The sequence below is a fragment of the Bufo gargarizans genome, chromosome 3 (genome assembly GCF_014858855.1).
Source record: "Bufo gargarizans isolate SCDJY-AF-19 chromosome 3, ASM1485885v1, whole genome shotgun sequence".
In the NCBI taxonomy this organism is placed as follows: domain Eukaryota; kingdom Metazoa; phylum Chordata; class Amphibia; order Anura; family Bufonidae; genus Bufo; species Bufo gargarizans.
The window spans coordinates 384,485,593-384,506,097 of NC_058082.1; the positions used below are offsets into that span (position 1 = coordinate 384,485,593).

A 20,505-nucleotide genomic window follows, 5' to 3' on the forward strand; every position below is an offset into this window, starting at 1 on the left:
CCATGACCACTCCCTCACAATCAAATCAGCTGATAAGGGTGGTGCGGTAGTGGTCATGGATACTTCTATGTATCTTGCAGAAGCTGCACGCCAACTTTCAGATACAGCGGTTTATGTCAAACTCCAAAGAGACCCTAAATTTGAAATACAACGTGAACTTAAGTCTCTTGTTAACAAGTATGCACAGGCAGGCCTTATAGATGAACCACTTAGTGAATTTTTGTTGCTAGATTTCCCAGTGACCCCTGGGAAATCTTTATTTTATCTATTACCCAAAATTCACAAAGATTTAAGGTGCCCCCCAGGTAGACCAATTGTTTCGGGACGGGGTTCCCTGCTGAGTAATGCGTCAATTTTTTGGGACAAAATACTTCACACATGTAGTAAGATCAAAATGTTACCCAAAAAATCAGTTGTGTCTTGTATGTAAGTTGGCAGATCTGTCGATGCCGGAGGGCGCCATTTTGACCTCCTTCGACATTGTCAGTCTGTATACTTCAATACAGCATGATATTGGGTTAGCAGTCGTTGAGTCGGCCCTGGCAAATTCAGATTACACCATGGAGGCCAAAACTTTCTTACTTGCTCTACTACGTTTGATTTTATATAATTATTATTTCCTTTACGGAGATGAATTTTATATGCAAATCAGGGGGACGGGCCATGGGGACGAATGTGGCCCCAACGTATGCCAACATGGTCGTCTCTCATTTGGAGGAACAACACGTCTATGTTTCCCACCACTTCAGCCATGTGCTGAGGTGGTAGAGATACATAGACGATATTTTTGTCATATGGACAGGCACGGTACCTGAGCTTAAATTGTTCCATACTTATTTGAATAGCCTGATTCCTGACATACAGTTTACCCTAGAATTCTCTACTGAATCGCTACATTTCTTGGATGTCAATATTCAGCGTATTGGCACCACTCTGAATACTGAGGTCTATACATAACCCACTGATCGCAACCCCATCCTCAGATATGACAGTGCTCATCCGCGGATGATGGTTTGATCACTACCTTACAGCCAGTTCATCAGAGCTAAGAGGATAGTCAGTGATACATCTACACTAGATAAAACTGGAAAAAATGACACAATCCTTCAGACAGAGACGTTACCAGCTTCCACATTGCAACAGCAACGTACTCGCATTGATCAAAGAGCTAGAAGCCAATTGTTCCAGGGCACTAAGAGAGATCATTCCAAAAAAATACCCTTTGTATCCACTTTCTGTGAAGCCAGTCCATATGTTAATAAAATTATTAACAAACACTGGTCAATTTTAAATACTGGGCACAAGAACATCTTAGAATTTTCCAATAGACCCATAATGTCATATAGAAGGGCCCGTGACTTAAAGGATAAACTGGTAAAAAATGAAATTGGTTCACACAAAGGTATACAGCAATCTTATCTGGCCCCCAAAAAATGGGGCAGTTACCCGTGCCTTCACTGTGTAAATTGTAAATACATGGTGATGGGACGAGAATTTACACATCCAAAGAGTGGGATCTCCTATCCTCTTAAATTGTATTTGACCTGTGATTCTTTGTTATGTTATCTATGTTTTATGGTGCCCATGCAAGCTATTGTATGTGAGCGAGACCACATGCAATTTTAAATCTTGCAAAAATCAGCATCGTTACTCAATTTGCAAAAAACGGAAAGACCTGCCGGTTTCCCATCACTTTGTGGACAAGGGTCATGGTGAAAGTTATCTCATATTTAAGATCCTTGACCACGTCCCACTGCCACGTACAGGTGGCAACCGTATTAAAATGCTAAAAAAAGCGCGAATCCGAGTGGATCTTTAAATTGCAAAAAGTCAAACTGAGGGGCTGAATGTGGAATATAAACCCTGGCTGTTAATATGATCTCATGTTTTCCTGTCCTTGTCAGCAGATGTGTTGAAAAAAACTGCTCTTTTTTAATATAATATATTTTGATAATATATTTGAAATTTTCACTTTTAGGCCCTACGGATGGAAGGGCTTAGCTCATCAGTTGGTTGGATGCTTTTGGATACTAAGGGCATATTCCGTGACATATATTTATATATTTATATTGGGCTCTCTACTATGTGCGCTTTATGAATGAGTTTGTTCTAATAGTACTTATTACGGCCACCTAGGACATTATCGCCTGCTAAGGGTTAACTATTTGTGGGTGGGACTAGTGGGTAACAGCTGCCGCTGGCCCCCCGCTATTTCCACTTACATATTTCGGAGGTTAGTGCATCGAGAGATAGCACATTCCCCGATAGTGTATCCAGGGTGAATTGTCCCGACTTATGGTTGGCTTTTACACATTTCTATGACGTATTTACCTCTCTGACGCGTTGCTCATGTGATAGATCATGTGACGTGTCACAGGATGTGCTACTCGGGATCACATGATTCTCCTGAGTGACATCACGGACATGCGCAATTTAACCACCTCCCGACCGCTGTACGCACCGATGCGTCCGGGAGGTGGTTGTTTAGTTCCTCCTGGACGCATCGGCGCGTCCTCTCGCGAGACGCAAGATTACGTCACAGCCGGCCCGCGCATGCGCATCGCGGGCCGGCATTTCGCAGAAGACTATTTCGTCAGCAGCCTGCCGGCCACGATCATTGGCTGGCAGGCTGCTGATTTTTAAAAAAACCAATCAGCAGCCATATAACCCCACATATTAGTAAATATGATGGGGTTATATGGCTGCTGTGCTCCTCTGCTCCTTCTTTTGGTCGGTTGGTTCCAGCAGAGGAGCAGAGGAGCACATCATTACTGTGAGTACCCACCACACCACATTTAGCCCCCAGATCACCCCAATTAACCCTTTGATCACCCCTTTTATCCCCCCCTGTCAATCACTAGTGAAAGGAAAAAAAGTGATCAGTGCAAACTGTCACTTTTTTTTTTCACTGTTATTGACCGTTAGGTTTTAGGTATAGTTTAGGTCCCTTGGTTAGGTAGTTAGCGATCAGTTAGCGCCCAGCCCACCGCACCGCAGTCCGTTATTCGCTGATTAGCGTATCGCTAATCAGCATTTGTACTTTTATAGTATCTGAAAGTGATCAAAACTGATCACGGTCAGATCTATAATAGTACTAGTGTCACTTTAGTTCGCCCTCCACCCAAAACGCAGTGTTTGCCCGATCAGGCCTGATCGGTCGCCCACACGTGCGTTTGCCCACGCCCGCCCCACCGCAGTGACAAAAAAATTTTTTTTTTTTGATCACTGCACATTCACTTTACACGCACTGCGGCGATAAAAAAATCAGTTTTGATATTTTTTATCAACCGCAGCAGCCTCCGGTACTTCGCTAGCCTCCCATTTGTAAGACAGGCTTGCTTTTTTTTTCTTGGGTAGTCTCAGGGAATACCCCGAAATTTAGTTGCCCACATGTCTAACAGGGGGTATTCTTCTGAAGAGGCCTACAGGCTTCTGACCCAGTCGGATGAGGAGTGGGAACCCTCATCTGAAGAATCCAGCGGGTCAGAATACAAACCTGTAGAAAGCAGTGGCTCTCTGACCCAAAGTTCGGACGAGGAGGCTGAGGTCCCTGATAGCACCAGGCGTACCCAGCCCCGTGTCGCTAGACCGCAGGTTGCGCAGGATCCGCTTCAAGAGCAGCAGAGTGGGGCTGGTGCTGTCGGATTACGTGGTGAGGCATACACCAGCAGCCCAGCCCTTCCTGGACCTAGTACCAGCACTGCCGTACAACCTGGTGAAGTAGCGAGCACCAGAAGGGCAGTTGAAGCTGGTACGGTGGCACGTGCAGTAGTGACCCCGTCGCAGCCAACGCAAAGACGTGCCCGTAGAGCCCCTAGAATCCCTGAGGTGCTGGCAAACCCTGATTGGCAGTCCCCAACTTCAGCCGCACCTGTAGTTTTCCCTTTCACCGCCCAGTCTGGAGTTCGGGTTGAGACGGCTCAGATCGGTTCGGCCCTGGGATTTTTTGAGCTGTTCTTGACTGCAGAGCTTTTAGACTTAGTCGTGGCAGAGACAAACAGGTATGCCACACAATTTATCACCGCTAACCCGGAAAGCTTTTATGCCCAGCCTTTCCGGTGGAAACCAGTCCAAGTTTCCGAATTTAAAACTTTTCTGGGCCTCCTCCTCAACATGGGCCTGACAAAAAAGCATGAATTGAGGTCATATTGGTCCACGAACCCGATTCATCACATGCCCATGTTCTCTGCTGCTATGTCCAGGACACGATTTGAGGTCATCCTGCGTTTCCTGCACTTTAGCGACAACACCGCCTCCCGTCCCAGGGGCCACCCTGCTTTTGACCGGCTCCACAAAATTCGGCCCCTCATAGACCATTTCAACCAGAAATTTGCAGATTTGTATACCCCTGAGCAAAACATCTGCATAGACGAGTCCCTAATACATTTTACCGGGCGCCTTGGCTTCAAACAATACATCCCAAGCAAGCGCGCCCGGTATGGGGTCAAATTGTATAAGCTCTGTGAAAGGGCCACAGGCTATACCCACAAATTTCGGGTCTATGAGGGAAAAGATCAGACCCTGGAGCCGGTCGGTTGCCCTGACTACCTGGGGAGCAGTGGGAAGACAGTTTGGGACTTGGTGTCACCCTTATTCGGCAAGGGGTACCATCTTTATGTGGACAATTTCTACACAAGTGTGGCCCTCTTTAGGCATTTGTTTCTAGAACGGATTGGCGCCTGTGGTACCGCGCGAACTAGTCGCGCGGGCTTCCCCCAACGGCTCGTTAGCACCCGTCTTGCAAGGGGGCAGAGGGCCGCACTGTGTAACGAAGAACTGCTCGCGGTGAAATGGAGAGACAAGCGTGACGTTTACATGCTCTCCTCCATTCACGCAGACACGACAATACAAATTGAGCGAGCAACCCGTGTCATTGAAAAGCCCCTCTCAGTCCACGACTATAACCTCCACATGGGAGGGGTCGACTTCAATGACCAGATGTTGGCTCCGTATTTAGTTTCCCGACGCACCAGACGCTGGTATAAGAAGGTGTCTGTATATTTAATTCAATTGGCTCTGTACAATAGTTTTGTTCTCTACAGTAAGGCTGGGAGAACTGGATCCTTCCTCAAATTTCAGGAAGAGATCATCGCGAACCTCCTGTATCCAGGAGGTTCCGTGGCCCCATCCACCAGTGTAGTTAGCCGTCTACACGAGCGACACTTCCCCAGTGTCGTTGCTGGTACCTCAAACCGACCGCCACCCCGAAAAAAATGTTGTGTCTGTAGCAGGAGTGGAATAAGGCGTGACACCCGCTATTTCTGTCCTAACTGCCCTGACCACCCTGCCCTATGCTTAGGGGAGTGTTTCCGAAAGTACCACACACAGGTACACCTAGCATAGGGATCACATCTCACCAGGATAGGCACACAGGGCTATTAGGGCCCATTCACTCACAGCTGCTGCAAACGTCTCCTTTCACATGGGACAAAGTGCATAACGCACTTCGCCACATCTTTGGGCGATTTGCGCTTTGCACATTGACCCATGGGGAAGGAGAGGTTTGTTCTATAAAGGTAAAAAAAAAAACAGGTAAGCAAACAGGTTAATGTTTAGTTCCAAAAGTTAAAGTTACATGTTCTGTTCCAAAGTTAATAAAATTATTGCGTTGTGGCCTGGTTTTTGATTTTTTTTTTTTTTTTTTTTTTTGTCTTTTTACCTTCCAGGTGGACCAACCGATCTACTAGCTGCAGCACCGATGTGCATTCTGACAGAAGCATTGCGCTGCTGTCAGATTACACGCAAGTCGGTGTATGCGGCGCTGCAAGACGAGATTTTCTCCTCTGCAGTGACAGATACGTTTGCCAAGGCATACGAGCTGAGGAGGAGGCGGCGTTCCTATGCTTTGGCAAGCACTTTGTATATATATATTATATATATATAAAAAAATCCCGGCAATGATTTATTCATCCACATCGATTGATGCGAATGGAGAAATCTGGTTTGCCAGGGCATACGAGCTAAGTGGGTATGGATGTAGGGCGGAGCTCCTATGTCCTGGCAGACGCCTTTCCCCTCCATTTTTTTTTTTGGGCAGAGATTTTTTCATCCACATTGATCGATGCGAATGAAGAAATCTGTGCCGTTCATTTTTTTCTTTCAGCCCAGAGGCTGAACGGAAAAAAAAATCTCATTACCTGTATGCTCAATATAAGGAGAATAGCAGAAACTCCTAATGCTGGCCATACATGTAATGATTGCGGAGACCCTCAAATGCCAGGGCAGTACAAACACCCCACAACTGACCCCATTTTGGAAAGAAGACACCCCAAGGTATTTGCTGAGGGGCATATTGAGTCCATGAAAGATTGAAATTTTTGTCCTAAGTTAGCGGAAAGTGAGACTTTGTGAGAAAAAAAACAAAAAAATAAATTTCCGCTAACTTATGCGAAAAAAAAAAAATTCTATGAACTTGCCAGGCCCCTCATTGGATACCTTGGGGTGTCTTCTTTCCAAAGTGGGGTCACATGTGGGGTATTTATACTGCCCTGGCTTTTTAGGGGCCCTAAAGCGTGAGAAGAAGTCTGGGATCCAAATGTCTAAAAATGCCCTCCTAAAAGGAATTTGGGCCCCTTTGCGCATCTAGGCTGCAAAAAAGTGTGACACATCTGGTATCGCCGTACTCAGAAGAAGTTGGGGAATGTGTTTTGGGGTGTCATTTTACATATACCCATGCTGGGTGAGAAAAATATCTTGGTCAAATGCCAACTTTGTATTAAAAAAATGGGAAAAGTTGTCGTTTGCCAAGATATTTCTCTCACCCAGCATGGGTATATGTAAAATGACACCCCAAAACACATTCCCCAACTTCTCCTGAGTACGGCGATACCAGATGTGTAACACTTTTTTGATGCCAAGGTGGGCAAAGGGGCGCATATTCCAAAGTGCACCTTTCGTATTTCACCGGTCATTTTTTACAGATTTTGATTGCAAAGTACTTCTCACACATATGGGCCCCTAAATTGCCAGGGCAGTATAACTACGCCACAAGTGACCCCATTTTGGAAAGAAGACACCCCAAGGTATTCCGTGAGGGGCATGGCGAGTTCCTAGAATTTTTTATTTTTTGTCGCAAGTTAGTGGAATATGAGACTTTGTAAGGAAAAAAAGAGAGAAAAAAAAAGAAATCATCATTTTCCGCTAACTTGTGACAAAAAAAAAAAAAATTCTAGGAACTCGCCGTGCCCCTCACGGAATACCTTGGGGTGTCTTCTTTCCAAAATGGGGTCACTTGTGGCGTAGTTATACTGCCCTGGCAATTTAGGGGCCCAAATGTGTGAGAAGTACCTTGCAATCAAAATGTGTAAAAAATGCCCTGCAAAATCCGAAAGGTGCACTTTGGAATATGTGCCCCTTTGCCCACCTTGGCAGCAAAAAAGTGTGACACATCTGGTATCGCCGTACTCAGGAGAAGTTGGGGAATGTGTTTTGGGGTGTCATTTTACATATACCCATGCTGGGTGAGAAAAATATCTTGGTCAAATGCCAACTTTGTATAAAAAAAATGGGAAAAGTTGTCGTTTGCCAAGATATTTCTCTCACCCAGCATGGGTATATGTAAAATGACACCCCAAAACACATTCCCCAACTTCTCCTGAGTACGGCGATACCAGATGTGTGACACTTTTTTGATGCCAAGGTGGGCAAAGGGGCGCATATTCCAAAGTGCACCTTTCGTATTTCACCGGTCATTTTTTACACATTTTGATTGCAAAGTTCTTCTCACACATTTGGGCCCCTAAAATGCCAGGGCAGTATAACTACCCCACAAGTGACCCCATTTTGGAAAGAAGACACCCCCAAGGTATTCAGTGAGGGGCATGGTGAGTTCCTAGAATTTTTTATTTTTTGTCGCAAGTTAGTGGAATATGAGACTTTGTAAGAAAAAAAAAAAAAAAATAATCATCATCATTTTCCGCTAACTTGTGACAAAAAATAAAAGTTCTATGAACTCACTATGCCCATCAGCGAATACCTTAGGGTGTCTACTTTCCGAAATGGGGTCATTTGTGGGGTTTTTCTACTGTTTGGGCATTGTAGAACCTCAGGAAACATGACAGGTGCTCAGAAAATCAGAGCCGTTTCAAAAAGCGGAAATTCACATTTTTGTACCATAGTTTGTAAATGCTATAACTTTTACCCAAACCATTTTTTTTTTTTGCCCAAACATTTTTTTTTTATCAAAGACATGTAGAACTATAAATTTAGCAAAAAATTTATATATGGATGTCGTTTTTTTTGCAAAATTTCACAGCTGAAAGTGAAAAATGTCATTTTTTTGCAAAAAAATCGTTATATTTTGAATAATAACAAAAAAAGTAAAAATGTCAGCAGCAATAAAATACCACCAAATGAAAGCTCCATTAGTGAGAAGAAAAGGAGGTAAAATTCATTTGGGTGGTAAGTTGCATGACCGAGCGATAAACGGTGAAAGGAGTGTAGTGCCGAAGTGTAAAAAGTGGCCTGGTCATGAAGGGGGTTTCACCTAGCGGGGCTGAAGTGGTTAAGTTCCGGAACACCGTATCCATGTGTTGAAGTCCCTTGACATTGTATCCTCCTACCATTGAGCACGCCTAACTCCATGCCTGGCCCTCCCACCACTTTGAATACACAGGTGACAATTTATTTGTTGTAAAATATGAGCATTTCTTCAAGATCACTAAATTTTTTATATGAATTTTTGGATCAAATGATGTCTTCTTCTAAGCACGATGTATTTATATGTACACATGAGTTGCCTGGAGCATATTTTCTTATGTTAAAGTTGATTTTCACTTATGTATGCTAATATGTGACCTCATAAATATGCACTGTTCACTGAGATGTATTGCTTGAAAATGGTCCCAGCAAGCTGATCGAAACGTTGCATGGGTGAATAAAGGATCCCACTGTTTTTCACCTATCGGATGTGCTGCGGTGTTATATATTAGTCTGCTTTTGGTAAATTAAAGGGAACCTGTCACCGGGATTTTGGGTATAGAGCTGAGGACATGGGTTGCTAGATGGCCGCTAGCACATCCGCAATATCCAGTCCCCATAGCTCTGTGTGCTTTCATTGTGTAAAAAAACAGATTTGATACATATGCAAAATAACCTGAGAGGAGTCCTGTCCCTGACTCATCTCACATACAGGACTCCTCTCAGGTTATTTTGCATATGTATCAAATCGTTTTTTTAACACAATAAAAGCACACAGAGCTATGGGGACTGGGTATTGCGGATGTGCTAGCGGCCATTTAGCAACCCATGTCCTCAGCTCTATACCCAAAATCCCGGTGACAGGTTCCCTTTAACCTTTATGCTATTCTATACCAAAGTGACACAGGAGATCTTATAATACCACCTGCAGGGAACAAAAACGAACATATTCACTGCGAGCTAAACACTGGCTAGTGAACTGTTACACTTAATCTAAGAATGCTCTTCAGATATTAATAGGAGGCAATAACATGACATGTTAATTATATAACCACAGGAAAAAACATCTTCACACCAGAAACATCGCTATATTAAACTGCAATAACAAGTTATCTCGAGGTTATAGTAAGCGTATCTTACCTGAGCAGACTACTTAGTGGGTGACTAACAGACACTCCTCCACTCGCCCCAGGCCCGCCTCCTGAAGATCCACCTTGACCGGCTCCACTTAATCTCTTACCCCCTAGCAATCTCTCTATCACTGCCCGGTTTCCGGTACGAGCGGCTTCTAGCAGCTCCTGCTCTTTCCCCATCCCGCCGTCACCCCGGCAACCACGCCTCCACCGCCACTTCCGAGACATACGTACTTACGTCACACGGACATTCCACAAACAACTAATCCTTGGTATTGTGTATGGGCAACGTGATGCCGTGACACGTATGTCAGATGTTCTGCTGTGCTCAGACATGGATTAATAAAGCTTGTTCAAATACAATACTGGTAACGCATAATAGTCTCCGTGCTACCTACATACGTCTATGCGAGATTGGGAACAGAATATCAAACACAAGATGCTGCTGCTAAGCGGCTGTGTTTAATTGCTGATAACCATGCTTAAATATGCACGATATGCGTGCGCTATTAAGAGGGTGGGTTCACACGTTTTTGTTGCGTTTTTTTATGCCTGCATTTTGATACATTTTTCACTGCAAAAATGCCTTCTCCAGATATCTGAAGCTCTTTGGGAACTATGGAACACAAGCCTGTTTTGCTAGTATGTTTTTGTTTTTTGTCTTGTTTCTTTAGAAAAATGCAGCATGCCGTAGGGCTTGGCTTTTTTTTTTTTTTTTTTTTCAGGCATTTTTACAACACCTTTACATGTGGAAATTTCAGTGTTGAAGGGGTTGTCCGGGTTCAGAGCTGAACCCAGACATACCTTCATTTTCACCCAGGCAGCCCCCCTGACTTGAGCATCGCTAAATCGGGCAAGGCAAAGGCATTTTCAGAAGTTCCGTTGACGAACCCGGCTCTCCATGTGGTTGCCACGAAGCCCGGTATTGTCACTGGCACTATTGGGCAGGCTTTAGCACTTCCCTAGCCAGTAAAACAGCTAGGGCAGCGCTAAAGCACGCCCATCGGATACAGTGACGTCACCGAACACACTTATGGGCGGAAGAATAGCAGCGGTACAGGGAGGAGGAGACTGCCTTGTTTCTCAATGGGCGTCTCCTTCTACTTGGCTGTATCGCGGTCCAATCACAAAGGAGAGCTTCTCAGCCAGGGAGAAAAAAAATCTCACCTTCTCCCTAGCTGTGATTGGACCGCGCTACAGCCAGGGAGAAGGAGACGCCCATTGAGAAACATGGCAGTCTCCTCCTCCCTGTACCGATGCTATTCATTAGAATACCAGGCGGGAGAATTCAACAGGGGCACAGCGGGCCTCAGTCAGTATCTTTTAGCTGTAGCCTTTGCTACAGGCCAAATCTCCAAATGTCCTGGAAAGAGATCAATACAGACATATTCACACTGTTCCACTTTTGTTCTGAATGTACTCAATCCGCAGTCTCTGAAATGACCTTGGAATATGCCTTCCTGGAAGTCCCATAGTTCTGCCATCATTATTACAGCATTCACCTTCAACTAACCTAATGGCAGCATTGTTGAACCCAGGAGCCATCCACCACAGAACCCAATCACACCTTCTCTCTCTTGATTTGTCCATATTCTAAATCCATCCTCTTTAGGTAGAGTGCCCCCTGAAGGAAAAGTTTCTTACCAACCCTTCAGAGTCCATTCTCAATCATCCCTTTTACCTCTATCCTTTGAGGTTTCCTTTCAGCCTCTGTAGCCTGTATCTAAAAAAGACAAACTTTTTGGAAGTCCACTGGCGCTAAGCCATCCTGTATCACACAGACTTCCACTTAGCGTAGACTTCAGGTAATAGGTTAGCCTCTACCTTCTCAGGCAGCATCAGGGAATCAAACATCTTTCATACACTCAGCATTCATTATTGATGGTCTTACCCACGGATCAAACAAAATCTCTGCTTCACCAGATTAGACCATAATAATTAGTGATACCGAAGACATACCTGGATTAATATTGATGTTAGCAGTCTTACCCTCAGCCATCTTACAAACCTCAGCAAGTGTCTTCAGCTTTGTCTCCTGCACTAACATTGCTGGAGAGAGTGGTTCTTTCTTGACAACATCAGATTAAGTAGGAACATCATATCCTGTCCAAGATGATCCATCTTCCAAGAACCTGAAATTATCTACCAGAAACTCAAAAATGTGGTTATTAATTGTAGACAGTCATTTAAATTTAAATTTTTATTTACTACTCCCAGAAAGCACTTTTTATTTTTATTTACAGAGGTGGGAAAGTATTTTTATTTACTACTACTCCCTCCCCACCTCCTGACGCAGCAGAGTAGTTGGATCTAATTTTGTACACCCTTAAAGGGAACCTGTCACCGGGATTTTGTGTATAGAGCTGAGGACATGGGTTGCTAGATGGCCGCTAGCACATCCGCAATATCCAGTCCCCATAGCTCTGTGTGCTTTTATTGTGTCAAAAAAACGATTTGATACATATGCAAATTAACCTGAAATGAGTCCTGTCCCGGACTCTTCTCACGTACAGGACTCATCTCAGGTTAATTTGCATATGTATCAAATAGTTTTTTTTACACAATAAAAGCACATAGAGCTATGGGGACTGGGTATTGCAGATTTGCCAGCGGCCATCTAGCAACCCATGTCCTCAGCTCTATACCTAAAATCCCAGTGACAGGTTCCCTTTAAGACGGTGATTAATTGGTCAGAGGAGTAGGAATTGCATTACTATCTACTCCTACACATGTGATATTACCCTTAGCCAGGCGAGATCATGGAACATGTTTGCAAAAAGGCAATTAAATTAGATCCTAAGGATTGTATAGATAATAGGGATCCAGCATTTGATTGTGGATTGTTAATTTCCTATGGGCATTGCCCTTGAAAGGCTGAACATTTGTGGCTCCTCCCACGGGCGAGGAAGTGGGCAAGTACATACAAAGTCTTCCTTCCCCCCTCTAGTGGGGAGGACTAATAGGAAGCCACGCCCGACTTAGGCCTTTGTTTGATTTAACTTTAACAACATGAAGGGACAAAATGAACTTCTCTCAAGCCTAGCTAATACTAGACCTTTTGTAATGATTTTTTATTTAGGTCAACGCGTTTCAAGGGCGGAGTGCCCCCTTCGTCAGGACAATTCTGTGAATTGTCCTGACGAAGGGGGCACTCCGCCCTTGAAACGCGTTGACCTAAATAAAAAATCATTACAAAACCTGAAGACTCATCTATATGCCTGCAGCGCCGGATAGTGGTCTCCCACTTTTGTGATAACGTGTATACTAATTGCTCCTGGAACTATCGAGACAGGAAGAGGCCCAGGCAGCAGCACGGCATCCGCTTAAGCTGGTGGGGATAGATACCAGCCAAAGCATCTACAGCTGTTGTGACTCTTCACAACAGCATCTGGTAAGCGAATTACGCACTTAATATTATATTATTTATAAGACGATACCACACATGAGGCGCTGTGTTTTTTCTTCTTTTCTTGTCTATAATACTAGACCTTTCCATATGATCCCCAACACCATCCACAAAGGCAGAACTTAAGATTTTCTCATGCATCTCTAAGGTAAGCTCAAACTCCCATATCCACCCAACTTTCCTGGAGTCTAGTGAAAACTTTCTCCACGCTCTCTGTCCTGATGCATATTCAGACAGTGTGACAGGCTAATCACCTAAATGCTTCCTCCCAGACTCAATGATCTTCACTATGCATTAAATCCCCAGCTCTACATTGGACTTAATTTTCCAAATCTCACCAATAATATGAGAAAACTCTCCATATTTAAATGTATTTTCTATAAAGCAGCTGAATTGGGAATGTTATTCACCATGGCAAAATTGATGTTACTACTGGGTGTAGTAGATGTCATACATCATACAATGATGCAGATATCCCTACACTTTTCTCTTACTGCAACCCAAATATCTGAATAAGGGCTAAGAATGGGTGCAACCTTAGATTGATAGTATTGGACACAATTGGCATCATGGAGCAATCACTGTGGGTACTTTCTTAACTAGTGAAACATACAATTGTGAGAGGTTATTTGCAGATGCATCATTGGATTTAATCTATAACCTGAATTGGCTCTTTCAGATGCATTACCAGCCCCCAACCCCCATATGGAGGAGGGTTGAATTCCTGAGGGGCGGTTCAGGAAGAGCACATGAAAAGGAAAGGAGCAAAATACATGATGGGAAGGGTTCTCTCTGGAAGAGCACATTCCAGAGGAAAAACAGTAAATGTTCTTGTGGAACTATTAGTCACAGATTAACCATTTAGGGTTTCAGCAGATTTTGAGAAAGGGGAATAGGATGCCACATGGCAACTTCTTTGTTCTTTGTATGATTTACAATCCTCCATTTTGCCTTCAACTTCTATCAATCACTTTCATATACAATTTCAACCATAACTCAGCTTGCACCAGCCTATTACCCTTTAATCAACATTCCTTTTCCTTCAATACACTTATCCATAACCTTTCATTTAATCTATCTCCTACTGCATTTGCAACCTCTAGGGGGAACTCTTACAAAATACTGTGTATTTCTGGATAATACCGGAAATCGCTGCTACTTAGTATGACAAAATGCTTTCAACTTTTTTTCTTAACTGCATTAGCTGAGCCGCTGTTGCTATCTCCTCACTATATCCTCCAACGCTAGAATTTCCCATTTTTGTGGTACCACAAAGATCAAACGATCTCTAATTATTATCGAATCCGCAAACTTAAGCGCAGTTACACACAGATAAAGCGATATATAATATAATATAATAGTATCGAGCCCACAATATCTCTTGGTGAAGACCCCTGGTCCATTCACCGGGATACAAAATCTTACATAAGATGCAAAATCTTACAAAACATCCAATCGCCTATGATAATTGGTTTTAACCCTGTCCTAAAGACTCTTGTCAGAGTTTGGCTGGGATCCAATACTATGTAATGGATTACCAGCTGTCTAACAACTTCCGTTCTGCTCAGCACGTCAATACAGCATGAAAAGCCACACAAAGAAGGAATACTCAAACTGGTTCTTTCGTTCTAACAGACATGATCTTTTACCATGGTGATGGATCATGTGATGACCGAAGTGACGTCACCACAGGTCCTTTTCCTGTACACAGCAAAGAAGAAGACAGAAGAGATGCCAGCTGCGTGAAATAGAAATCTGCAATAATCTGTTGTAGACAAATTAATGGTTGCAATCAGCTTGCATCAAAGTTTGTGTAAGGAAAAAGGTAAGTCCATCTTCCCTCAGCTGCAGCCAGAGAACCACCCAAATGCTACCATCTTGATTGAATTCTCCTGAGCCATCTCCCCCGCCCTGCCCAGTCTCCGTCCTTTATTGACTAAACAAAAGGTGTAAAAGGGGCTGGCCCAAGACAAGGATACAGGAAGTGATGACATACAGGAAGTGATGACATAGGAAGACAAGATACAATCATTTAGAATAACATCTAACAAACACATGTATGCAATACAGGAAGTGATGGCATAGGAAGACAAGCATTTAGATACAATAATCACCCATTTCCACTGGAGCAAACTTTATCCAGCCTTGCTCAGTGATCAATTCCAGATAAAGTTACTATGATCCACATGCAGGTTTATTTACAGGACAACGTCATTATCTCCAGCGGCTGATCAGGCGCACAAGAGACAACAAACGCACGTTCCTTTCGTTTATATTGTTCTCTTAACAAATGCATCCACGCCAAGCCAATAAATACGCGTCTTGCGCGGGGGCCCTAGCCGGCGGCAATACATGAGCCAACAAAACCCTGCTCTGCTGAACACATCAGTCTCCCCCGGCCCACAGCCCAGTGCTTAGCACATGGACCATTCGCCGATGGAGACCCCTGTGCCCAGCAGCTGTGACAGGACATACACGGGAAGATATCCACTCCAATGGTTTACCCTGACACTGAGAGACATGATGACAATACACAGTATATTAAAAATAAACACATCCTAATAAAATTTCCACAACATGCGCGAGCAAGTGGATTAAGGTGAGTTAAATTATTTATTTATTTTAACCCCTCCAGCGCTATTGTACTATGCATTCTGTATTAAGAATGCTATTATTTTCCCTTATAACCATGTTATAAGGCAAAATAATAATGATCGGGTCTCCATCCCGATCGTCTCCTACCAACCGTACGTGAATATCGCACCGCATCCGCACTTGCTTGCGGATGCTTGCGATTTTCACACAGCCCCATTCACTTCTATGGGGCATGCGTTGCGTGATAAATGCACAATATAGAGCATGCTGCGATTTTCACGCAACGCATAAGTGATGCGTGAAAATCACCGCTCATGTGCACAGCCCTATAGAAATGAATGGGTCCGGATTCAGTGCGGGTGCAATGCGTTCACCTCCCGCATTGCCCCCGCGCGGAAATATCACTCGTGTGATCTCAGCCTAAGGCCTCTTTCAGACGAGTGTGACGGATTAGGTCCGGGTGCGTTCAGTGAAACTTGCACCATTTTGCAAGCAAGTTCAGTCAGTTTTGTCTGCGATTGCGTTTTCATGTCACGAATTGCACCTAACTGACATGCTTACAGATACCAAATTTATACTGTGATTGCTACCTTTTTTAGATGTCACTATAACTTTTTCAACTAAGGATAATTTCACACTAGCGTCTTCAATTCCACTATTCAGATCCGTCATAGGCTCTCAATAGCGGATGAAAACGCCTCAGTTTTGTCCCCATTCAATGTCAATGGGGACAAAACTGAACAAAACGGAATACACTAAAATGCATTCTGTTCCATTTGGTTGCACTCCCATCGCAGACAGAATAACGCTGCAAGCAGAGTTTTTCTATCCGCGATGTGGTGCGGAGTAGGGCTGAAACAATTACTCGATTGAATAGAGTAATCGACATAAAAAATCCTCAATGCAAATATTTTGCATAGAGGAATTGTTTGTGTCATGTGACCACGGAGTGGGAGTGAAGCGCTTGCCACTACTCACTGCTCTGTGGTCACCTGCCGGCCCGTGCGCTGCACTGTCCTCCTTACACATCGTCAGGACATAGTGCACATATGCGTGCACTATGACCTAACGCTGCGTGATGTCAGGACAACAGTGCAGCGCGCAGAGAAGAAGACAGAGGAGTTGTGGAGCGGCGCCCATACAGGAGAGGTAAATGTTAAAGGTCTGCTGGAGAATGTTGACATTTTATAAAGGAAAATGTTTTTTTCTTTCTTATTAGAGTACTCGATTAGGCCTCATGCACACGACCGTTGTGTGCACCCGTGGCCGTTGGGCCGTGTAACGTTTTTCTCTGCGGTCCCATTGACTTTCAATGGGTCCGTTGAAAACTTGGCTACTGCACCGTTTTGTCACCCGCGCCCGTGACCCGTGTTTCCTGCCCATCAAAAAATATAACCTGTCCTATTTTTTTCACGGCTAACGGGTCGCGGCCCCATTCAAGTGAATGAGGCCGTGAAAAACGCGGTTGCACACCCGTTTGTCATCCGCGTCCGTGCCCGTTTTATTTCTTCTTATGGCATGGGCAAATTGTCTGGCCAAAACTTGTGGCAATAAAATAGAAAAAAAAAATAGACAGGAAGTTTTAGGTGACAGGATATGCTAATTTCTAGCCATCTGTGGTAAACAGCTTCTGTGTGGTGAGGCAGCTATTGCAGCAGGTTAAATTACATCCACAATGCCACGATGGAATGTGGAAAAACTAATTTCCCTCGTCCAGGAGAGGCCCGAGCTATGGGATACCCGGCAAAATTCCTATAGTGACCGACTAAAAAAGGATGCTTCGTGGGAGCAAGTGGCACGGAGCATGCGCAGAAGTGAATGGGCCAAGGCTGATAGCCGAGGCCGGGCCGAATTAGGTAAGTGTTATCAATGTAGTTGTGCTGTCCTTGCCCTCTGTGTGGCCCTAAGATGTAGTTTGAAATTCCCTGAGGTGACAATAGTGTTTTTTGGGTGGTCCAGCCTCCTTTTGCCAAAAGGCCTGTACATGGTTTTTTAATGAGGCGTCTATTTTTCCCCTTTATTAATTATTTACCTCACAATTGTCTTCTATGTCATTTCTAAACAGTTAAACAAACCAAAACCCGCTGGGCAAGTTGCCGGGACCAGTTCCGGCGGGAGATGTCCAGCAAAGGCCGGAGTGGGGAGGGAACATCGCGGAAACGGGCCTATATTTATACGGCCCAGTTGCAGTTTCTGCGGCCAGTAATAGAATTGAGGCCGTAAGTATTTTTAAAGTTTTTTTCAAAATGTTTGCAGACATCCCAACCTGCAAAAACTCATTTCAGGGAGGTTTTTTTTGTTTTTTTTCACAAACTTTACATTTACATTTTCCAAACATATGAAGTATCTGCACACTTTGCTCTATGGTGTGGAGGACCGGGCTCATTACCCTGCCCCAAATTATCATATTTATATATATATGATTAAAGCATCCAGGGGGTGTGAATTTAACACTGGGGTAAATAATATAATTAAAATGGAGGGTTAAAAAAAATGCATCTCTCTCAATAGTTATATAGCTACTGAATGAGACAGAAGGGATGCCTTTAACATATATATCTCCTTGAGAAGCCAATTTGACCCTAAAGGGTTAATTCAACCTGTAATCTAAACCCTGTCCTGTCACTTCTCTTATCTCTCTGCTCTGCTATCTGACTGAGATAAACCTTTCCGGGAGATATTGTTTCACATGCGGTGTCAGGGAGCCGCTATCTAATAGCGGGAGACTCCCTGAACCTCCGGGAGAGTTGAGATTCCTGTGTTTGATATTTGCACACTTACGTTTTTTTGGGCCAAGCTAAAGTGTCCCCGAAAATAATGGATACAGTTGAGTTGTTCTATTGAAGACCTATACTTTCTGTAGGGCAGCCATGTCATAACTGATAACAGTTATTTAACTACTGAAACTCCCAGCATGATAGAATAGCTGTAAGCTACTCGGTCCTGCTTGGAGTTGTAGTTGGGCATCAGCTGGAGGGCAACAGTTTGTACATGCCTGGTGTTGGTTGCCTACATAAGTTTAGTGGTGGAGTCAAACCAGGGTCCACCGCTTAGGAGCTGAATGATGAGACGACACGTGAAGTGTGCAGATGGCGCCTCCCTTCTCTGTTTTGTTGGTGTAGAAGCAATTTATTGTCCCTCCTGGAACATAGATGTTTCAAATTGGAACAAGAAAAGCAAATAGAGATGACACTTGCGCACTGCACGCATTATTTCCTCATACAGTAGATCATCGTGTTTGTCGGCTCCTAGTCACACACCAATGTTTAAAAAGCTTTTTATAAGCCTCCCGTTTTAATGGGAGCCCGGACTAGGGTTTTTTGGTAAAATATTTTAGGGCGACATGAGATTTTTACCATAGCGACATACTAAATTTTGTTTGTTTTGGAAATGGGTACCCTTTACGTATTGGCATTGTAATTTATATAGCAGAATTGGTATTGCACCAAACACCACATGGTTTCCTTACATTCCTCCTATAAAATGACAATAACCACATCCTAGGCAAAAGTGGAAAGCTGAGGTTGCAACAACGCTTGAGCAGCAGGATTACAACTAGTACTCTCACCATGGTCAAGTGTGGCCTGGTACATGTTGTTTATCTGTAAATTATGTTCTACTAGGTTCAAATTACATCTTGTATCTTTACATGTTGGTAGCGGGGCACATACAGATGAGTTGGCCTCAATTTCAGCACTGGTTTTGATCCTTGAATGAGGAATCCTCTTCAGAGGCTGGACAGCTCCAAGCAGCAAACAATGTTCTCCCATTTCCGAAACAATAGGCCTTTACAAGACTTATCCCATCAATAGATTCCAAATGCAATTTAAATTGGATTTCCACATTTCACATTGAAGCAGTTATTCGTTGTGTAAATTCAAATCTCTGATGTATGCTGCCACTCCGTATATATATTCTATTTGCACGGTTGTTTTGCACCTAAAATAATCTATGTGCTTTTGTAATGTGGAAATCAAATGATCTAATGTGTTTTTTTTTATTCATTTTTTTTAATACAGTACTGTGGACAGTCTGGATGCGTCCCAAGATTCCGATACGTCGGGCAGTGAAACCCCTGCGGTATTTTCACCACAAGCAAGTCCTGATCCAACGCCGGCTGAGGACCCAGAGGACTCCACGCTGGCCGAGGCCCCCCTACCACTGGCCAGTCCACCCCGGATTGTCCAGCCCCAGCCCAGACGGCGCCGCCAAGTCCCTCCCTCTACCTCTGGGCCAGAGAGTCGGGAGGTTATTGATGCCCGCGTCATCGATTTTCTGGCCCAGAGGAGGAGTGATAGCAAGGAGGAAAAGCTGTTGAGGGGACTGGGCCCGCTACTGCAGCAGGTCGCACCGAATGAACATCCTGACTGCGTGGCTTCTATAGCCATTGTGATAAAAATGTTCACTTGCCCCAACCATGGGGACATCATTGGCCATGCAAATTGACATTGAAAATGCTGGCTAGCAGCCCAATCCTGCCCCATATCAATTCCCTCCCCAACCCACCCAAGGCCCTTCTTATGCACCCCCACCACAGTACCTTCCACCTCAGGGGCCAATTCATTCTGTGGGACAGCCCCTTTACCAGCCCAGTTTAGCAACTGGGGCACCACCACAGGCCCATGTTAGGCCACGGTCCTCTTTTGCGCCTGGGTCGTTCTCTCAGGACCTTCTTGAATTGTAATTTTTGGGTTTTTTTTTTACAAAAAGCACTTTATATGTTATTGGTTTAATGTTGGATAATTACCATTGACTGTGTTTTGGGTGAGCCCAAAATTTTACTAAAGTATGGTTTGGGTCCCAACTAATTGACTATTGTTTTATTTGCACACTACACACAACATTTACATTTTAAAACACAATGTAAAACAAAAGCTACTGAAGCCAATCGTCCACCTTGGGCTGCGGCATCACCGTCTCTCGGAGTTGCTGCCAGATGACATGGCAGGTGTG

The 20,505-nt window shown here is 44.0% G+C and overlaps 2 protein-coding genes across 8 annotated transcripts in view; one reads left to right on the plus strand and one right to left on the minus strand.

The window, feature by feature from the left end:
* Positions 1-9,765, minus strand: part of ANKS1A (ankyrin repeat and sterile alpha motif domain containing 1A) — a 731,235-nt gene extending 721,470 nt beyond the window's left edge. For all 5 annotated transcript variants that reach the window (XR_006388413.1, XM_044288191.1, XM_044288189.1 and 2 more), the window contains exon 1: positions 9,559-9,765. Coding sequence is in view for 4 of the 5 variants with exons in the window: in XM_044288191.1 (XP_044144126.1) it covers positions 9,559-9,731 (173 nt within the window). In the remaining variant the exon portion in view is untranslated. The remainder of the gene's footprint in view (positions 1-9,558) is intronic.
* Positions 9,766-12,798: 3,033 nt separating this feature from the next.
* On the plus strand, positions 12,799-20,324 carry LOC122932507. Of its 3 annotated transcripts, XM_044286971.1 has the most exons (5): positions 12,799-12,942; positions 13,038-13,105; positions 14,593-14,782; positions 17,618-17,771; positions 19,572-20,324. In XM_044286971.1, exons 3-5 carry the CDS (start codon positions 14,740-14,742, stop codon positions 19,996-19,998), a joined length of 624 nt encoding a protein of 207 aa, XP_044142906.1. In that variant the 5' UTR covers positions 12,799-12,942; positions 13,038-13,105; positions 14,593-14,739; the 3' UTR covers positions 19,999-20,324. The 3 variants fall into 3 exon arrangements, with proteins under 3 accessions (XP_044142906.1, XP_044142905.1, XP_044142904.1); XM_044286970.1 differs by lacking the exons at positions 12,799-12,942; positions 13,038-13,105 and having other exon boundaries at positions 13,672-14,782; XM_044286969.1 differs by lacking the exons at positions 12,799-12,942; positions 13,038-13,105; positions 14,593-14,782 and adding an exon at positions 17,066-17,408.
* The last annotated feature ends 181 nt before the right edge of the window (positions 20,325-20,505 follow it).

Excerpts from the sequence above, each read along its gene's own strand:
- LOC122932507 (XM_044286969.1), top strand. The coding sequence starts at position 17,228 with ATGCCACGATGGAATGTGGAAAAACTAATTTCCCTCGTCCAGGAGAGG. Across the intron at positions 17,409-17,617 it reads CCGAGGCCGGGCCGAATTAG|TTAAACAAACCAAAACCCGC; the intron begins GTAAGTGTTATC and ends ATTTCTAAACAG. Across the intron at positions 17,772-19,571 it reads CCAGTAATAGAATTGAGGCC|TACTGTGGACAGTCTGGATG; the intron begins GTAAGTATTTTT and ends TTTTTAATACAG.